Genomic DNA, 19254 nt, shown 5'->3' with positions numbered 1-19254 from the left:
CTGCACCATGCGCTTGCCCTCGGAAAACAATATATTGGCAGCTATTATACTTTAACATTTCAACAACTAATGGAACTGTAGTCAACCAAGTAGTGTATTAACACTGAAATGCTAAGCAACTCTACACTTGGCTCTGCAGTGCCTTTTCCCATATATTGACATTTACAAAGTTCCTTATGTCACACATCCCCTCCCCCTTACTGTATTGTACCTATAATAGAATTTTCTTGACTTATTAGAAATCCTCCTCACAGAGCATGAAAAAAATCCTTTCAACCCAATCTCTCATAAAAGGTGAAAATGGTTTCTTTGGAAAGTGAATAAATTGATAGGGCAGTGTTAATTCAACACATTTCCCATGAAGCAAGTAATATAATATAATGTCAACATAGTCATGAGTCAAGTGACATGTTTAATCAATACAACTGAAAATGTAAATAGCCAATAGTTAAACATCCATAATTTTGCACAATTTGCAAAAGATCTAAAAGCCCATTTCAGTATAACAAAGTAGCCTGAAAGGAATTTTATAAAGGAAAGAAAAATATGGAACACAACTGAAAAACATGAAGAAAACAAACAAAGAAGAAAACAAAGGCACACTTACTTCAGATTTGGAGGACATGTTTTCATCCATGTCAGAATCATTGGGATCCACAATATCATCAAATGGAGGTAAACTGGGCTTTTTCTTTTCCAATGTCTCACTTTCAATTTTGACCTTCCCCATCTTAAGCTGAGACTTATCCCTTATTTGTTTTTTGTCAGCAGAACAAGTAAGTATCAGGGAGGAAGCACTAGAAAAACTTCTAAATAAAGCCTCCGAGCTACTTTTTTTCCGTTTTTTGGCAGTAAGTTCCTCAGAATCTGTAGTGGGGGGCCTTTTGGTAGGGGCCTTCTTTTCTTGTTGCTGTCCACCCGTCATAGTAAGGATGTTATTTTCAGATTTTGGCTCCTTGGACATGGGTTTGGGTTCCTTGAAGGCCATCTTAGGAACTATTTTTTCATCTTTCAGTGGTTTGTTTTCTTTGGGTTTCTTAGAAGATTCTTTGGAAGATTTGTTGTGTTCCCTGGAAGGTTCTTTGAAGGCACTTTTATGTTCTTTTGAGTCTTTAGATGGTTTTTCTTTGTGCTCCTTTGTTAATTTATGGGGCTTTGAAAAACTGTTACTACTGCTGCTGCTGTTTGTGTTTATATTCTTACTGGGGTCCTGCAACAAGGATAAGCACACAGGAGATTTAAAATAAAGACAAACAGTTCAACTTAAAAGTTTAAACTAAGCACCTTGATTACAAAAACTGTATAATTTGTTCACTCTAAGAAAACATTCATAGCTTAAAACTGTTCTTCTAGGTTTCCCCTTTTTTTAAAAAAAAAAACCTAGTTTTTTTTCAAACAACAAAAAAAACAACCTGATCTTAAGAAACATACCGCTGATTTATTTTGAAGAGTAATAAGTGGTTATAAAAAGTGCTCTTATCTCACTACAACTCACTGAAAAAGTTCATCTAAGAAACTGCAAAATGCGCCTCTAAATTGTTTGGCAGACAGAGAGGCCAATTTTAACTTCTGAACTCTGTTGGATGTAAGTAGTAAAAATGAGAAGAACACACTGTGAGGAAGTGGGGAGTACAAGAGGGGACTGCATGCAGAGGGGGCACTCAGTGCCCAGATGTTACTGGTTTAATGTGACAAGGGGGAAGGAGTTTGTTGTTTCAGAGAACAGCCCAGAACTGGAGTCCCGACCACTGGTGCCCAGGTGACCAGCTGACCCCGCTCCGAGGACACAACCAGTTTCAGCCAGACAGCAGACAATGGGCTGCAGAGGGGAGAGCCCAGCGACTGACCCAGCTGGTGTCAATGAGGAGAGAACATTGGACGGATGAGCAGAGAGGCAGAGAAGAGGGGGCCCAGGCAACCCTTTTACCTGGAGAGAAGACAGCGGACTGAGGAAGGGCTGTCGCTGGGGGTATTGGAGGCTCTGCTGGAAGACTGTTGGGAACACTGTTCAGGACTGAGAGCAGAGCAGGCAGGACTCACCTAGCTGCAGAGGAGACTGACATGCGGGGGTGTGGGCCCAGGCCTACAGGCCTGAGAGATCCTTTGCTGTGTTCAAAGCTCAATAAACCCTCCTGTTTTGTGCTGGCTGAGAGTCGCTCTGGTCTAGAGAACAAGACTGCACTATTCCCTGTTGGAGTAGAGGTCCCGTGGGTCCAGAAGAAATGGACCCATTGGAGGGGCTCATGGTGGAGGCAAGAATGCTGAAAGCCCTGAGAAGCACCGTCCCAAAGGTGGAGGAGCGGACCCCCCAAGAGAGAGTAGGCACCCCAAAAGAGGGTTGCTACACTGGAGTGGACTCCCTGAGAAGGGGTTGCTGCACTGGGGAGTGGGGGTCCTGCCTGGGGATAGACAGGCCGAACGTGGGCACGACCTGTGACACACACAAAAAAAGAAAGTTTAGGAATGTCTACTGAAAAATGTCAAGTGTGAAAAGCAACAGTTATGACAACATGGCTGCTAAGGAACCTGTACTTTAGAGCACAACCACCATGGGAGGGTCAGAATTCATGTTGCCCCTGTGAACATTTCAAGCAAGGTCTCATATCCTCCCTGGTTGCCTTAGTCAAGTATTCTTCGTGTGTGTGTGGTGGGGGGAGGGGAGCAAAGCGGAGAGAGGAGAGGAAGGACTGTGAAGTAGACTGTGCTAGGGGAAGAAAACGGTTACCTGGTTCCACTTCATCCTACTGCTGTTTTTTCCCCTGGGGTTTGTTCATGTTAAGTATTTCCTTACGTTTCTAATTTCACCTTCGATAAATAATGGTATTAGATTTTGAGTAGTTCTAATGTTTAAGAAGTTCTACGGGGTAAGAAAATGGCAGCTATGGTGTGCAATGTGCTTTGCCCAAAGTTGCTATTGTAAAAATCTAGGTGACAAAACATATGGTAGAACCAGCATCTTTCAAGTGGTACCAATAGAAAGTAAACCACTAAAATGCTATTTCTAGGACTTTGTTTCATATGGGATGACCCCATCATTTCCTGGCCTGATGCTGACTTCATCAGCAGTTCACAGGGATAGAAACTGCTAAGAAACCCTGAAAAAATCATTAGGGGTTTCAATACCAAATGCTTCTAGTAGTTATCTCCCAAAACAAGTTTTCTTTTACTGAACTAGTAATTTTGAAAGAACAAAAGCCCAATTTCCAAGTACTAACAAATTCAAAGTACAATTATTTTCTTATAGTTTGATTGAACTACAATATCTTAGAGTAAACATTTTTATTCACGTATTGTATTCTTAACTGTTAAACAGATTTTGATGAAGAAATGCATACAATTGAAGTAATTTTCAAACTGCCAGGGAATTTCCTTTCTCCATGGCAAAAATAAAAATCTAAATGATGTAGAAATAAAAATTAAAAACAAAACAAAACAATTAGAATTTAGTGGAACCAAGGGGAGTTTTGGATGTGCAAACAAAAAACCCCAACCTACAAAATCCTGTAATTAGGGGGTTGTGAAAGAATGATGTAAAACAGTACATACACAGATATTTGTACACAAATAGGATTCATTTACTAGCAACATGCACAATCATTCCAATATACCATAATACTCTTTCCTTCTACTTCAAAAGCAACAACAGAACCCAAATGCAAGCAGTGAATTAAATCAGTAAGATCATCTAGTTCACAAACAAAACAATTACTGGGACAGCACAATGATTCCAATACTGTATTTGAAAATACTGCCTTGAACAGTTTTTTTCACCAATTTTTTTCAGCAAAAGATGGAAAAAATATCGAGCACCACAGATTTTGCAAAACTGTATCATGGTATGTATGTAACATTTCCCTAACTGCCATGTTAACTAAGAAGTTTGGACCCTATAGCAACATCCTAATTTTCCCCCCACAACTGTAACTGCCAGCACTGTTTTTACTAAGCATTTAATCTTTCTTACAATCTTGCTAAGCAAGCTATTTCAACAATATCCAGCAACAGACAACATTTGCAATATGTGTAGTTACCTACTGTGAGTTGAATTATGTCAACTAAATGTCTGCATTTAACCTGCTTGGGGGCAGCTTGCTACCAATTTTGAATGTCAGATAATTAAGCTTATTGTTATAAAATATATATTTATAAGGCTAATTGTGACGCTGGTAAGCCAAGTGCCAGCTTTGACGAATGCCATAGGGCAAGGTGGGCAATAATCATAGTAGCCCTGGGCCATCCCATAAGGGGTGAAGCCTCAGGTGCAAAAGGCAGGGCCAGAGTACTTCCATGCTCCCTGCCAACAGACCAATTAGTCTGGGGGCAGAAGGAACATGTGAAGTCTTTGCCCCTCCCGTCCCCCCCACCTCCCAGGACCTAGAGAGAAACACCAGCTGTTCTGAACAGCTGTCAGTTCCTCCTAGGGGCCATGTACCCCTGGCAGTGGAGGAGACTTCATGCACTCCCCCCATCCCCAGGCCAATCAGGATCTGGGGGAGAGGGGAATATGTGAAGTCTATCACCCCCTGCACCTATCCCACAAGTGGTGTGTGGCACCTAGAGTGAACTGCCAGCTGTTCAGAACAACTGGCAGTTCTCTCTAGGCACTGCGTGTCCCTGGTGGGGATGGAGACTTCACACGCTACCCCGTCCCCAGGTTTCAATTGACCTAGGGGTAGGAGAGCGTCTTGGCAGGCTGACTGCAGCCCATGGAGGCTCTCTTGCCTACCCCTGCCACAGGCATTAGCTAAACATCACAACTTCACAGCTGGAAACCAAACCAACAGGTTAGTTTGGTTTAATATAGGCATTAGTGATATAAGACTATATTTAGTGTTTAGACTTTATGAAAGGCCTGTAAATTGCTGTATGCATTGCTTTCATTTATAATATCTGTACTCTGCGCTATTAAGAAATATGTATGCTTTGGTTTGTAGCTTTTAAAACATTTATTCTGAACTTGTGAAGTGATCCACAGGAATTGTCCCCTCCCCTCACCATCCATCCAGGAGGACTCTGAGAAATTAAAGAGGCCATTATAAACGACAAAAGCTTTGTTATTTTCCTTATCCACCATTAGAAAAGCACAAGTTGAGGGCACTGACATGAAGATTTTTCATCTCTTTGCTCCTTGAACTCTCACAGGGCTAGAGAGACTAAACTAAGGCCAAATCTACATTGGCACTGTACAGTGCTGTAACTTTCTGGCCATGGGCAGTCAGTACAGCAAGTCTGGGATAAGCAAGCCCCCAAACTCACCTACAGCCCCGAACCCCTGCTGAGACACCACCCCTACCACGGGGAGAGGAGGAAGCGAGCAAACGCGCCCCAGCCTCCCCAGTCCAGAGTACCAGGGAAGGAGGAGGGTGCGTGGCCAGAGTCCCCCCAGCTTGGAGCACTGGGAGGACAAGCGCTGGGAGCAGCAACACTCCGCCCCCAGAATGCCTACAGCAGACTCTCTGGGGGCGGAGTGTGGGCGGGGCCATGCCTAACAGTTTGGGAAGGCAGAGTCTTTCCTCACCAAGACTACTGGTGTCCACGTTTCTGGCTCAGGAGTGTGAAAAACACGTCCTTCCTCAGAGCTCCGCAAGTGAGTGTGAACCAGGCTATGTCTCTCTCAGCACCATTGTCAGCTACTGCTCAGAGGTGGCTTACAGGAAGTACTAGGAGACCTCTCTTCCAGCAATCATACTTTAGCCACAATTTCAGTTTAAAGTGCTGACACGGCTAACCTTTAAGCTATTATGGGTAGACAAAGCCTCAGGCAGATATCTCCAAGAAACTGGAGAGATCATGTCTTCCTTTGCTGCCAAGACAACTACATTAGTGTGGATCTCATCTTCATAAGAATCAGAATATTAAGAGAGAGTTAAGCACGCAGACTAGTGTATTTTCATTATACCAGCAATGTTCAGCTTCATTCATGCCTTTCTTGCTAGCAATCTGTAAACATCTTTAATTAGCTGAAAAGTTACCACCCACAATTTATGTTTGAGCCAAGTGCAGGTAACTTGAGATCAATAGGAGGTAGGAGATCAATTTAGCCAGTGATCTCTCAGTTAAAAAAAATATATTGGAAAGAGATCATTAAAATCTTCTTGAAATTTGGAAGTGAAGGAGAGCTTGCTAAACAAGGTCTCTAAGTGTAGAGACCAATGCACAGGCAAGTCTACACTAGAGGAGAAAGTTGACCTAAGATAGGAAACTCCAGCTATGTGAATAGCTTCGGTTGAATTTCTGCAACATCGCCACTTCAGGAGATTGATGGGAGAAATTCTCCCATCGAATTTCCTTGTTTCTTGTGACCTGATGGAATAGCACGTTGATGAAGGAGTGATCAGTAGTCGATTTAGCAAGTCTTTATAGCGTCCACCTCAGTAAGTGGAGGCAAGCCCATATTTGCCAATTAGAGCAGGGTAAGTCTTTTGTTAAGAAAACTTTGTTGCTGAAAATGGAAACTACCACATAGTGAAAGGGGATTAATTAGTGTTCATTCACATCCCACTCAAGTTGCTAAACCAAAGACATACCTGCTGTGGCGAACCTGGATATTTCTAGAGTTTTTGAAAAGGAAGAATGAGACATTCGTTTTCCCCCCTCACATTGTATTGTTGTCTATCAGAGTGAAGGGGCTAATGCCTCTCTCTCCTGATGGGGAGAAGAAATAGATCTGAGATCCTAGAAGCATGGAAACTTCAAAGACTATTATATTTGGATAACTCAGATGCTATTGGGCACATGGAATATTCAGATACTTTTGCATTAATAGATGTTCTACGTACGTGTGGCACACTGGTTTGGGGGAAACGCAGAATCTCCTGGGGTTTATTAATGTGAAGTCACAGTACTGGTTATGCATATACCCATCCTTTGGAACACTGACTGATTTTATCTATTTGAGAAGGACTGGGAAAAAGTCCCCCAACCATTAAAACTGATTCTGTGACCCTCACAAGATCCCCAAGTTGACATGAGACTTTAACCAAGAGTGCAAAACACTTTTATATGAGCTCGAAGATGAAGGGCAACACCTTGTAAGTTTAATGTGCATATAGACCGTTTATTGTTTTATTCTGTGTAACACATTTGTCCTATATAAATGAATTGTGCTTCATGAAAGCTGACTGGTCACTGGTAAACATTGTCAAAGACCTTGAAACACAGCAGAATGGCAGACATTTGAGTAAAATCAGACCTACTTGCAAAAGCAGAACCCTCAACTACTATTCTGGAGGGAGAGGAATGTGAGTTTCTGCCCCATAGGTGATTCCTGGAAGGCCTAAAAGGAAGCATTGAGGGGGCAAACCTGGAACTGATATCTACAATTCCCTCATCTTTATATCCTATATATAAAAATAGTGCCCTTAACTACATAATTACTTTGTTTTTCATCAGTTGATGTTCTTTCACCTTTTTGCACAGAGAAGCATCTGTCCTGTCCCCGTCTCCCACCCGGGGTGGGATGGTAGTCCTTCTGCCTATGTATAACTGTGGTTTATTTGGCTGCCTTACACTACTACAAGGAGGAGGAAAACATGTAAGTTCTCTGAAGCAACCACAACCTAGAATGTGAAAGTACCACAGCATAAGGAATACAATAAGCAAACTAGCCTCTATTGAGGCTGATTAATTTTAAAAATATAGTTTGTAGAACTGTCCTGCAAAACAGAGTTGGCCTTTCAAACAGAACCCGTGTTAGCTATATGGGATACTAGGGCATGATCCACACGTCTTGATAATTAAAAAAAACAAAACAAGTAGAGCTGCACGTTAAGTCACTGACAGAAAACTCTTCAGTGTGCTGTACTATAGCACCCCCAATGCGGATGCTGCACATGTGAACTTAGATACCTAGTTCACATTAGTGTTATCTTGATTAAAAATGACTGTTAACAAATAATTTGCACCTGTACAATACACATGGGGGGAATTCCAGCATAGCATCTGGGTGTAAACTGCTATTCATTCCTCCGTTGTCTGCACGGACAACCTGAATGCATTAGAAGTATTAGAAACATGAAATAGCAACCTCCCTTGCTCCCCATAGAAGTATGAGAAAGAGGAACAATTAATTATTTTGTTTCTAATGTTTGTTTTTTGTTACTTAATATATTTTATTTAGATTTGTGACTTAAAAAAAAGAAGCCTATCCAGAGTTTTCTTCAAGCAGTGAGTCGTCAAAAATGCAGTACTAGTCTAGCAGCCACCACACCACCAGAAATTCAACTCAAAAAGCCTTAAAAGAAACTTTGGGACAGGGAATGGTAAGACACAGACCCAAAAGTCAGTCCCATTTTACATGGGTATATATTTAACACCACCACAAGACTCATATTTCCTAGGACTTACAGACAGCAGTAAGGAGTGCAAACATTAGAGCTGGTCAGAAGTGTTCCGTCAGAATATTTTTGCAGTGGAAAACACCAACTCCTCAAAATCTAATCAATTTCCTACAAAATGGAAAGTCTGGCTTCTGCCCAGCTCTACAAACCATGAACAAAAGGTAGCTGAGATAGGAAATTCAGCAATCTAGCTGAGAAGACTGTTTCATATATGAATGCACTCTCATTGTGGGTCTAAACCACAATAGTATTTTACATTTATCAGACCAATTTTGAAACTTCCTGAGTCAACTATCAGATTAATATCCACATTATTAATGTGCCATACTAATTAAAGATAACCTTTAAACACTAAGCAGTAAATAAAATCTGTTACTCCCCTTAACAATTCTGATGGTATTTGAATGTTTCAAAGTAAGGCACTTCCCCATTTCCCATGCCACTAATAAAATTTTTTTAAAAAAAGATTAATCATTCTTGATTTTAGTCAAGACCATTTACGTATGCCTACACTGCAATGGCAGCCCAGGAGTAACAGAACTCGAATTAGCACCCTCTGGTTTTCTTAAGTTATAGCTTGAGCATCTATACTTATTTGTAACTCCAGTTTAGGAATTGTTGAACTCTAGGTCCCAACCATCTAGGCTGCATCATATGGATCTTAGTGACCAAGATTTCCTAGCACTTCCCCAAAGAGTGCATGCTCTAGTCCTTTGTTCGTGGTACAGCATGGGAAAACTTGACCAGCCATCCAACTCGACTGCCCAGAGGACAAAAAGTCAGCCTGTGGGATTGTGGGTTACTTTAGAAATGTCACTAAACATAAGTTCTGTGAGACTGCATCTGTGCTGCCAAGCAACAGAGTTCAACCCTGGATCTCTTTTTGACAGCTGTGAAATGGGTTTTGGAGAGCTGAGGAATTAAGACATATGGAAACCCAGTGCAACAGCCTTCTTTGGGTTTTTAAAAGAAACAAGACCCTAGTCTTCTAAAACCAGGAAGTTCATGTGCTTATTTAAATCACGGTATCAACATTATGTTCACCATGGATGGATTTGGCTCTATATTCACATATGTAAAGAATTAATTCCTCCACCAGTAGGATAGCCAAACCCACACTACAAATCAGAGATTCACTCTCACCTATGTAAATATAGTCTCAACAACCTCTATGCCTTGTGCAAGCACTTCACATCAGTGTTTCTCAACCAGTGATATGAGTATCCTTAGAGTTCTTGAGAGAAGTCTGGGGGGTACAAAAACTGAAATTTGGAGGAAGCTGAATTTTTGTTTTAAGTTTTACAGAGCTTTATTATTTTTTTACTTTTTAAAAGCAAAAATTTCATTGTCTGCCCAGCTATAATTATGTAGTTTAAACAAATGTGTTTCAATGCTATAAAAAAAATAGTGTGTCTGAAAACTGTAGATATTGGGGGGTACTTTTTTTTTAAAGGGGTACTTTATATAAAAAGGCTGAGAAACACTGCTCTACATCACTTGACAACAGCTGGAAGAAAATTTCATGGGATGTATGAAACAGCAGTATTTTCCTTCATGACATTCAATTAACATAGGAGAATTAATTAAGTAACCAGATATACTGGCTGAGAAACATAAACATTCTCCTATATTCTATGCTGGGTATACCTTAGTGCAAACAAGAATGTATTTTTAGTTTAATTTACTAAAAAAAACAAACAAAACAAAACGTTCTGAAGCATTGGATTTTCTCTCCACACTGGGAAAACACTGTAAACAATAAGAGTGACAGATTCTGTTGATGAAAGTGGCACATTAAACAAACCTCTCTTTCAAGTGCCGACTGTAACATTCAGGTTGTGGATTAGTCCTGTCTGATAATATATTTACATACCATTACTTACCTTTGCCTATCTGTCAAATATCTAGTTGAAACCATCCAAATAATTAATTCCATACTTTCTTTGATATCTTGTGTAACAAACATCAAAAGGATAATTAATACAGCAATTACATGCTTGTTAAAATACTCAAGTAAATTAAACAGAAGTACACTTTTTTCTTCAATAAATATAATCTCCTTGATATAGCAGGACTAACAGACCTATAAACGAAATATTTGGGAGAGAAAGAGCTTTTCATAGTATATAGACTGTGACAGCCAATAAAAGACTTAATCACCAGTGGGATTACAAGGCAAAAAGATGGAGAAAATGAAGAACTAAAACAACAGTTGGTGCCTTTTAAAGGGCACATCACAACTTTATGTTGCAAAACAATCTCCCAGTTAGGCTAAAATAGATGCCATAGAGGCTTCCTATGAAAATCGTTTCAAAGAATTCAAGTAGCGGAGAGCCATGACATAGCTAGTTAACATTTGAAGCTATTTCGGTTCATTAAATTTAGTCATTAAGTTGGTTATATTGACACTACCAAACTATACTAGTGTATTCTACAATTTCTTACAAAATTTAAGACTAGTTGTCATAAAATACATATTTTATTTCTAACTGCTGTGAAGTCATTACTTCAAATTTCGCAGCTCTCTCTCAATCTGGAAACATTAAGGTAAGAACAGGGAGCTGGCCTGACAAATTTAGCTTCTGATCTTAGGACCATGGGGGGCAATGGATGCCAGGTTTAGAGCGGTTTAATTTCAGAAATTCAGGTTAACATGATTGTGCCATTTTGTAATACTGAGCTTTTAATGTAATTATTCCAGTTTTAGTCTTGCTTAGCAATACTTATCAATTTGAAAAGGCTTTCATAGAGGGCAGAGAGACTGTGCTAACAAATCACATAGCAGATTAAGGTAACAGGAGAGAGAATTCATTCTTAGGAGAGACACTTCATATTTTAACGTCCCCTGCCCTGTTTTATTCACTATTTTTGTAGTTTCACCCTAAAAAGTGTTTTTCCACTACTGATTGTTCATTTCCCAAATGTTACTCTCCTCATCTATCCAAAGCTTTCAACAAGGTCTGATCCATCTAGCAGACTGGGATTACAGCCAACATTGGGAGAAAAATTAAACAACAAAACAAACACAAATTTTGGAGTGGTATTAGCTCAGTGTAGCCGAACAACCAGCAGGGGGAACACAAGATACTCTTTTTCTGTAGGGGATGAATATAATGGCAACTGTTGTTTTGGAATCATAATGTCATTTGTTTTCTAAGGACTCTCCATGTTAGATAGATAGTTATAAAATAGATTAAAGCATGGTTGCACAGTACTAAACATTTTTATATATTTTCCATATTTAAAAACATTAAATAAAAAATTCAGAACATACTTAAGCGATACTATATTATTTAAACTTGTCACATGAGATATTTCCATATTTCCAACATATCCAAAGTTCTTGAAAATGTATACCCAGGTTAAAGACTAGAAACTATTCCTTTACCAAACCTCCTCCATATTCCTAAGAGTCAAACTCAACTTATTTGGTTACAATATGTTTGTTGCATTAAAATTATGGACAGCTGGATCCATATTTCAGAAGATTACGTTAGAATAAGTCAAGTTTGATGGTTCTGTATTACCTGTTAGTGTCTTCTGATTGTTCTGAAAGTGAACATTTAGCCAATATCCATTTTTCTTCTTTTCTATGTACTCACGGAGTACTGACTGAGCTGTGCAATTCTTCCTTGAGTAAATCTAACTAAAAGTGGTAACAGTCTGAATGAAGTTGGTGAGTGCGTGAGTTCTTGGACTTCTTGATTTAAAAATCTACAGTTAAGACCCACTGTCCATTTCAATAGTACCCTTTTTCTCTAACTCTAAACTGAAACCTGAAAGCCCTACCCATGAAATATAGACTAAAAGAGCCTTCAAAAATATTTAACTGCAATTTGAGAGAGTGTTGTAAAAATTTAGACTTGCTCATTTGCACACTGTTCACACCAATAAGGAAGCTACACAAAAGTTGATAAAGTTACTTCAATTGTACCAGTTGCGGGTCTCGTTCTCAGTAAATACTACCCAACAAATTAGGACTTAAAAAGTAAGTAGATTTTTCAGTTGGCAGAATTTTACCACCGAAGAACACACAACAGTTTAATATAATCAAGTTATGATTACATTGTATGTGCACTCCTCCAAATTCAAATGATAACCCTACATAAGGCAATGCATTGGAGCATAGTTTTGCAGATATTTGTACCTGCTGCCATGAGCATAGATACCGCTGTCTATGTTGCAAGTGAGGCTGGGGAATAACTAGATTGTTTCTGAGGGGAGAAGGCTGAATAATCCTTCCCACTGGTAAATAATACAATGTATTGATATAGTGATTCTTTCCACCATTAAATATTGCCACAAACATCAGTTAAAATTGAACAAAGAAGAAAGCGATTAATTAGAGTATTATAAGCCATGCTCTGGCATGCCACACTCCATCGGGAGGGTTTATAGTAATAATTTACTGATATTTTATCTCTCTGGATCTCTGTCCAAGAAAAAAGGAATAGCTAGATTCATTTTAACTGTGGCTAAAATTAAAACAATGGTTAAATCAGACACTACTGCTGTTGCATGACATTATTAAGTCATCAGATAACTCAATCATTCCTTCACAACAGTTTCACAGATATGGACTGCAAAGCTCCATTGTTGTATGACTCTATCTGATCTTGTATTGCCTATGGTAGTAGCCATATGTTTAGAAACACGCTGCCAGGAATTCCATCAGCAGGTGTGACAAGGAAAGTAGAGTTCCTGAAGCAACAAGTCAGTGAACACAGGCCTTTTCTATTTCCAGGACCCAATTCGCACTGTTCCATAATTACCATAATGGCTAGATAATTGGGATGTGAATGGTTAACTGGTAAGCATCACCTTCACTGGGTGATAGTTACCAGTTACCGTTAACCGGTGGTCCAGCTGCACCATGGCATGGGTGGGGGTTGTCCCTGTTTAATTGGTTATCTATTCAAACCTATTGTTTGATGGGTTAACTTACTGAATGGGATTTTACATCACCAAGCCTAATAAATACAATTCAAAAATCCCAAGGTCACCACATTACAAGATATACTTTGCCCAATTGTTCTGATATATGTAAATTTGTTTTAATTGTTTCAATTGTAAAATTTCATTATTTGTTTCAGTACTTTATAGCATGCTAGCAAAGGTTCTGTAGAATATTTTGCAAGAGAAAAGAGATCGAATTCTTGCAAATATTGCAAGAGGAAAGGGGCATTAGTTATCTTTTAAGTAAAATATATAATGTAAATACCTAACCTGTTGGTTATTCTCACAACCACCTGAGTCCTGCACTACTTTTAAAGTGGCAAGTCAGTCAATTGACTTCAGTGAAATGCCTGTAATTTTGAGTGTGCTAAGTTATTGTGAAACACGAAGGAATGCATTTTACCAATTTCTCATACTAAAACAGGTCTCACCTTTGGCCCATGAGATGATTTTTTCTTTACTTCAGAAGAAGACAGGGAGTGACTAGGTAGGTTGGGGAGATGAAGGCTCTGTCCTGTAGAGATCGATGTGCCATCTGACATTACCATGATCTGTCACAAGAAAGGGAAATTAATGTATTGGTCAAATATGATAAAATACTATGTAAGGAATTAGCCATCATTTTAGGAGTAGAGACACTGCAAAATCTCCAACATAAACAGCAACCTGCTCTGTAGGTAGTAGCTTATTTAAGAAATTCCCATCCTCCAATCCAAAATGCAGAGATTGATGCAAGCAAGCCTCCCTTCAAAAACATATACAGTTTATTCTATTAGAGCACTTTGTGTACATAAACCCAGTGAAAAAAAAAATCGGATCTCTTCTTGGTTAGGATTAAAACCCAATTTGTACCTCTAAAAACATGTCCTCTATGGAATAAAACACTTTTGAAAGAAATCAGGTTACTGTATGTGAGGCAGAAAAGTCTGCACTTACTTCTGTCTTAGCAAGCAATACAAATATCAATCTGATTTAGGAATCTTGACCACTGATTAAAGTGATGCAAGATGTACTGATGATGCAATTTGATTAATCAATTTAGGAACAGAAGGAATTAAATGGCTTGGTGCTAAAATCCTTTAAGGAAGTGTGACTGTTTCCAGTGGGAGCCAACTAAGTTCACTCAATTAGGGTTAACTGCAAATACAATGGGGCCGACAAATACCAAAAGCTGTTGGATATTCCACTATTTAGACTTGCCATGCCAGCACAAACGTTTCTGTCCTACCTCGCTGATTACTCAGAAGTCCAAACAACACAGTTCCCTTGAATTACCAGACACAGGCCTCCATCCAGACACCCAAGTCAAATATGACGACAATTACTGAAAATCGTATTTCATCATATAAAAGAAAAGCTTCTTCTGATCCCAAAGGATCAGTCACATGACCGGGTCAATGTACAACTCGCATTTTATTCAAAAATACACTTTTATACCCTATTCTTTATTACTGGTTTATTTATCAAAAGGAAGGGTGAGAGGCGAAATTATTAAAGAAGCCAAATATATAAAACGATTGCAAAGTTCTTGGTTCAGGCTTGTAGCAATGATGGAGTAAACTGTTGGCTTAAGTTGTCTCCAGTTACTTGCAAGTCATTGGAAGGACCTCACTTCTAGAATGCTCCCACTGGCATAAATCCACAGTTCAGAGGCTTCAACAGTAGTGATGCTGGAGCAGGAAAAGAGGTCAAATGGTTGAGCTCCCAGGGCCTTTTATATCTTCTCCCATGTGGAGGGACTCCCATTGTTCTTACTATGGAAAAGTACAGCAACATGATTGATGGTGTCCAGTCACACGAACTATCATATGGGCAAATCACCTATCCAGTTCTTTGCAGGTAGAAGCCTTTGTCCGCAAGCTTGTTTGAGAGTTCCAGGAAGACTCATCAGATGTGGAGTGGCATCTTTCAAGGCCCACTGCCAATCAATTACTACTGTTTAACTTGAATAGTCCTTTCACAGTATGTTGGCCAAACCTCCCCTTCGAGTTTCTCAGCAGCAAACATTTGAAATCAAGATTTGAGCACTACTTAACTTCAAATAGAAAAACGATACAGATGGCATAATCATAGCCAGAGAATTATAAGCTTTTCATAGACAACTCATTTGCCACACTTTGTACAAAATTTGCTGCCAATATAAAAAAGTAGTTGCGACTGTGATCGATGTGATAATATTTTAATTCAATAAGATCACAGAGAGAGAATCCATATTCCTAGTGAAGTAGGCAAGATGCATCTTTGCTGACTACAAAGATGGTCTGATCATGGAGGGTAGATATAATTGTGAAACAATCTACTTGCTAAATATAATGTGATAACCACCAATACGGTAGCATCTTAAGGTCCTTTTGCAATGAAGCAACTGTGACACTAACTACAGTAAAACTCCAATAGTCCAGCACTCCTGATAGTCTGGCATCAATATAGCAAGAGCCTAGTGAGTGAGCTTCGGCAAAAAATGAGTCACTAGGTAACAGCAGCAGCAGCTGAACTGAACGAAAAGGGTAAAAAAGGGTTAAAAAAACTAAAACATTACAGTATACTGTATACAGAATGTACAATAAAAAGGGTTAAGAACACTTTATATACAGTATATACTGTATACAGTATATACATAACCAGCTTATAGTACCTCCCGATACTCCGGCATATCTGATAATCCGGCACCACCTAGGTCCCATAGGTTCCGGATTATCAGAAGTCTACTGTACATTGAAGTATTAAAACTACTGGGACATGAATCTAAGTCAGGTGTTAAGGGTCAACTGTGGTCAGTTGGAATACCACACCCGGGCAAGAGCTAAAACCTTAGAACTATGGTCCTACACATTGATGGGTAGGGTAGGAAAAAGCTTTGGTTATCCAATCTCTTACCGCGACATTGATGAAGTTACATAGGACAACTAGGTAGGGGTGATCGTGGGTGATTTCCACTTACTTTTTCTTCTACCTTTGCTTCTAAAGGCATCCATAAAAGTTGTAACAATGCGCAAGCTATGATTTTAAGTATTAGCACTGCAGGAAATCACACTATTATACTTACCTTCTATTTATACTGATTTTTCTACCATTTTAACTGCACTTGTCTGTAACTCAAGAGCATAAAGTATAAGTGCTTCACCAATTTAATCTTCTTAATTAATTCTAAATAGCCACCTGAAAAAGTGCCTTTCATTTGTGCATCTGGTCCATCCGGTCAAGTTGGCAACCAAGCCACAACTGGAGGTGGCTAGAGCCGGAGGACAATGGGATCTTGGGCGGTTGCAAAGTCAATAGACCATCGTAACACCAGGGGGTCTGCCTGGAAGCTGCGACTTGGGGTTGGCACAGCTGGTGGCAGATCAGCAGTGGGGCTGTTCCCTGGGTGCAGGGAAACTGAATGCAAAACCTGGGGTGCTGCTGCACTCCCCACATTGCTACTTTCCACAACTATGTGTTACATGAAAAATCTGATGAGATTTCTGCTGCTAAGCAGAGTTCTGAGCTGACCCCAGGCTCCATGCAATGCTGCCGCTTAGAAACTCCGCGGGGAACACAGGACCTGCAGGGGGACTCCTGGTGGCTGTTGCTATACTTCAAAGGCAGAAGCGTCTTTTATGACCAATCGAATAGTCAATGCGAATTGCACCGACTATTTGATTAGCGCAATAATGGATATTTTACATCCCTAGTTAGAAGCGCATCTGTGGTACTAATAAGCTGAATGCTAGTTAAGTCTTTTGTCTACTGAGCCATTTTTTTCTCCAATCTAGGAGTATAATGCTGGAGAACTCACAATGCTCATTGAGGTTTCTCGTCAGGGAAACTTGCCATCATTATTTTTTATATTTTATATGCAACAAAATGGCAAATGAAATTTAATGTGGATAAATGTAAAGTAATGCAGACTGAAAAAAATAACTCCAACTATACATACAATATGATGGGGGCTAATTAGCTACAACTAATCAGGAAAGAAATCTTGGAATCATTGTGGATAGTTCTCTGAAGACGTCCACTCACTGTGCAAGGGCAGTCAAAAAAGCAAATAGAATGTTTAAAAAAGGGATCAAGAATAAGACAGAGAATATCTTATTGCCCTTATATAAATCCATAGTATGCCCACATCTTGAATACTGCGTACAGATGTGGTCTCCTCATCTCAAAAAAGATATACTGGCATTAGAAAAAGTTCAGAAAAGGGCAACTAAAATGATTAAGGATTTGTAACACGTCCATATGAGGAGAGAGTAAAGCGACTAGGACTTTTCAGCTTGGAAAAGAGGAGACTAAGGGGGGATATGATAGAGATCTATAAAATCATGAGTGGTGTGGAGAAAGTGAATAAGAAAAAGTTATTTACTTATTCCCATAATATAAGAACTAGGGGCCACCAAATGAAATTAATGGGCAGCAGGTTTAAAACAAATAAAAAGAAGTTCTTCTTCACACAGTGCACAGTCAATCTGTGGAACTCCTTGCCTGAGGAGGTTGTGAAGGCTAGGATTATAACAAGGTTTAAAAGAGAACTAGATAAATTAATGGAGTTTAAGTCCATTAAGGGCTATTAGCCCGCATGTGTAAGGAAGGGTGTCCCTCGCCTGTTTATCAGAGCATGGAGATGGATGGCAGGAAAGAGATGGCTTGATCATTACCTGTTCAGTTCACTCCCTCTGGGGCACCTGGCATTGGCCACTGTCAGCAGACAGGATACTGGGCTGGATGGTCCTTTGGTCTGACCCAGTATGGCTGTTCTTATGTTCTTATAGCTCCAGGAATTAACTTCCACATCAGTCACCAGATGATGAAAGACCTCCATGGCACAGGAAAGGCCTAGAATAGCTGCTCTCTTTTCCTATCTGACATTTCCAGCAAGGTGATATCTTCTAATGTCATCACTGCCCAAACAATGTGAAGACCACCACTTCCTGGTGTGCTCGCTTTTACTTAACGTCACTGAAGACAAGTACAGGTTTTGGGGTGTTCTGTTTTTAATAACGGTATAATCATATCACAACAGTTTTAGAGCAGAGAAATGCAGAGAAACTGAGCCTACAGTGAGATAAAACTGGCAATTTCCCCACAGCTATGATGCAGAAAATTAAAGGGGAACATTTTCTCCCTTTTCTGCCCAGTAGGATGAGAAAGATAATGTAGTGTGTTATTGACTTACGGAGCCACCTAATTCAACTGAGATGAAGGGCCCAACCATTATCCCACTTCTGGGATGCCACTGATAGTCAGTGACTGGCGCAAGAACCTCTGGGGAATAACAAAGAGTTGAGAGATGCCGTGCTAGAGGAGATATGCAAGGACTTTGTCAGCATGTTGAACCAGCTCCTTGAGCAGGGCCTCCTCCTGGCTGCAGCTGAGAAGATGGTAGTGGACTATGTTGCTAGAAGGAACAGGAATGCAGCTGCAGCAGGTAACTGATGGAGTGGCTTTTTGCCATTATGGCTGGCAGGCAGTAAAAAATGCCAGTTCTGGGTGAGGTTCTGCAGGTCTTGATTAGAACTGTATGTGGGCAGATTACCCATTTTGCTCCTGTGCATCAATAATGGAAGAACAAGAAAACTGGTGATGGCCAATTCTTCTTACATGTGACCATGTTTAAAAAAGTAGTTTTTCATTTTGTTTTGTCTATTTTTCTAGAGATAGAATCATAGAACTGGAAGGGACCTCGAGAGGTCATCGAGTCCAGCCCTCCACCCTCAAGGCAGGACCAAGTCCGTCTACACCATCCCTGACAGATGTCTATCTAACCTGTTCTTAAATATCTCCAGAGAGGGAGATTCCACCACCTCCCTTGGCAATTTATTCCAATATTTGACCACCCTGACAGTTAGGAATTTTCTCCTAATGTCCAATCTAAACCTCCCTTGCTGCACTTTAAGCCCATTACTCCTTGTCCTGTCCTCAGTAACCAAGAGGAACAAATTTTCTCCTTCCTCCTTGTGACACCCTTTTAGATATTCGA

General features: G+C 39.8%; 1 protein-coding gene across 1 annotated transcript in view; it reads right to left on the bottom strand.

Moving 5' to 3' along the window:
• Nucleotides 1–19254, bottom strand: part of MLLT3 (MLLT3 super elongation complex subunit) — a 222342-nt gene that overhangs the window by 74927 nt on the left and 128161 nt on the right. The window contains 2 exon segments of the mRNA XM_075931489.1: nt 608–1210; nt 13727–13846. Of these exon segments, the coding sequence (XP_075787604.1) occupies nt 608–1210; nt 13727–13846 (723 nt within the window).

The sequence above is a fragment of the Pelodiscus sinensis genome, chromosome 6 (genome assembly GCF_049634645.1).
Source record: "Pelodiscus sinensis isolate JC-2024 chromosome 6, ASM4963464v1, whole genome shotgun sequence".
In the NCBI taxonomy this organism is placed as follows: domain Eukaryota; kingdom Metazoa; phylum Chordata; order Testudines; family Trionychidae; genus Pelodiscus; species Pelodiscus sinensis.
The sequence above is the reverse complement of the archived record's forward strand: the minus strand, read 5'-3'. Positions and strand labels throughout refer to the sequence as shown.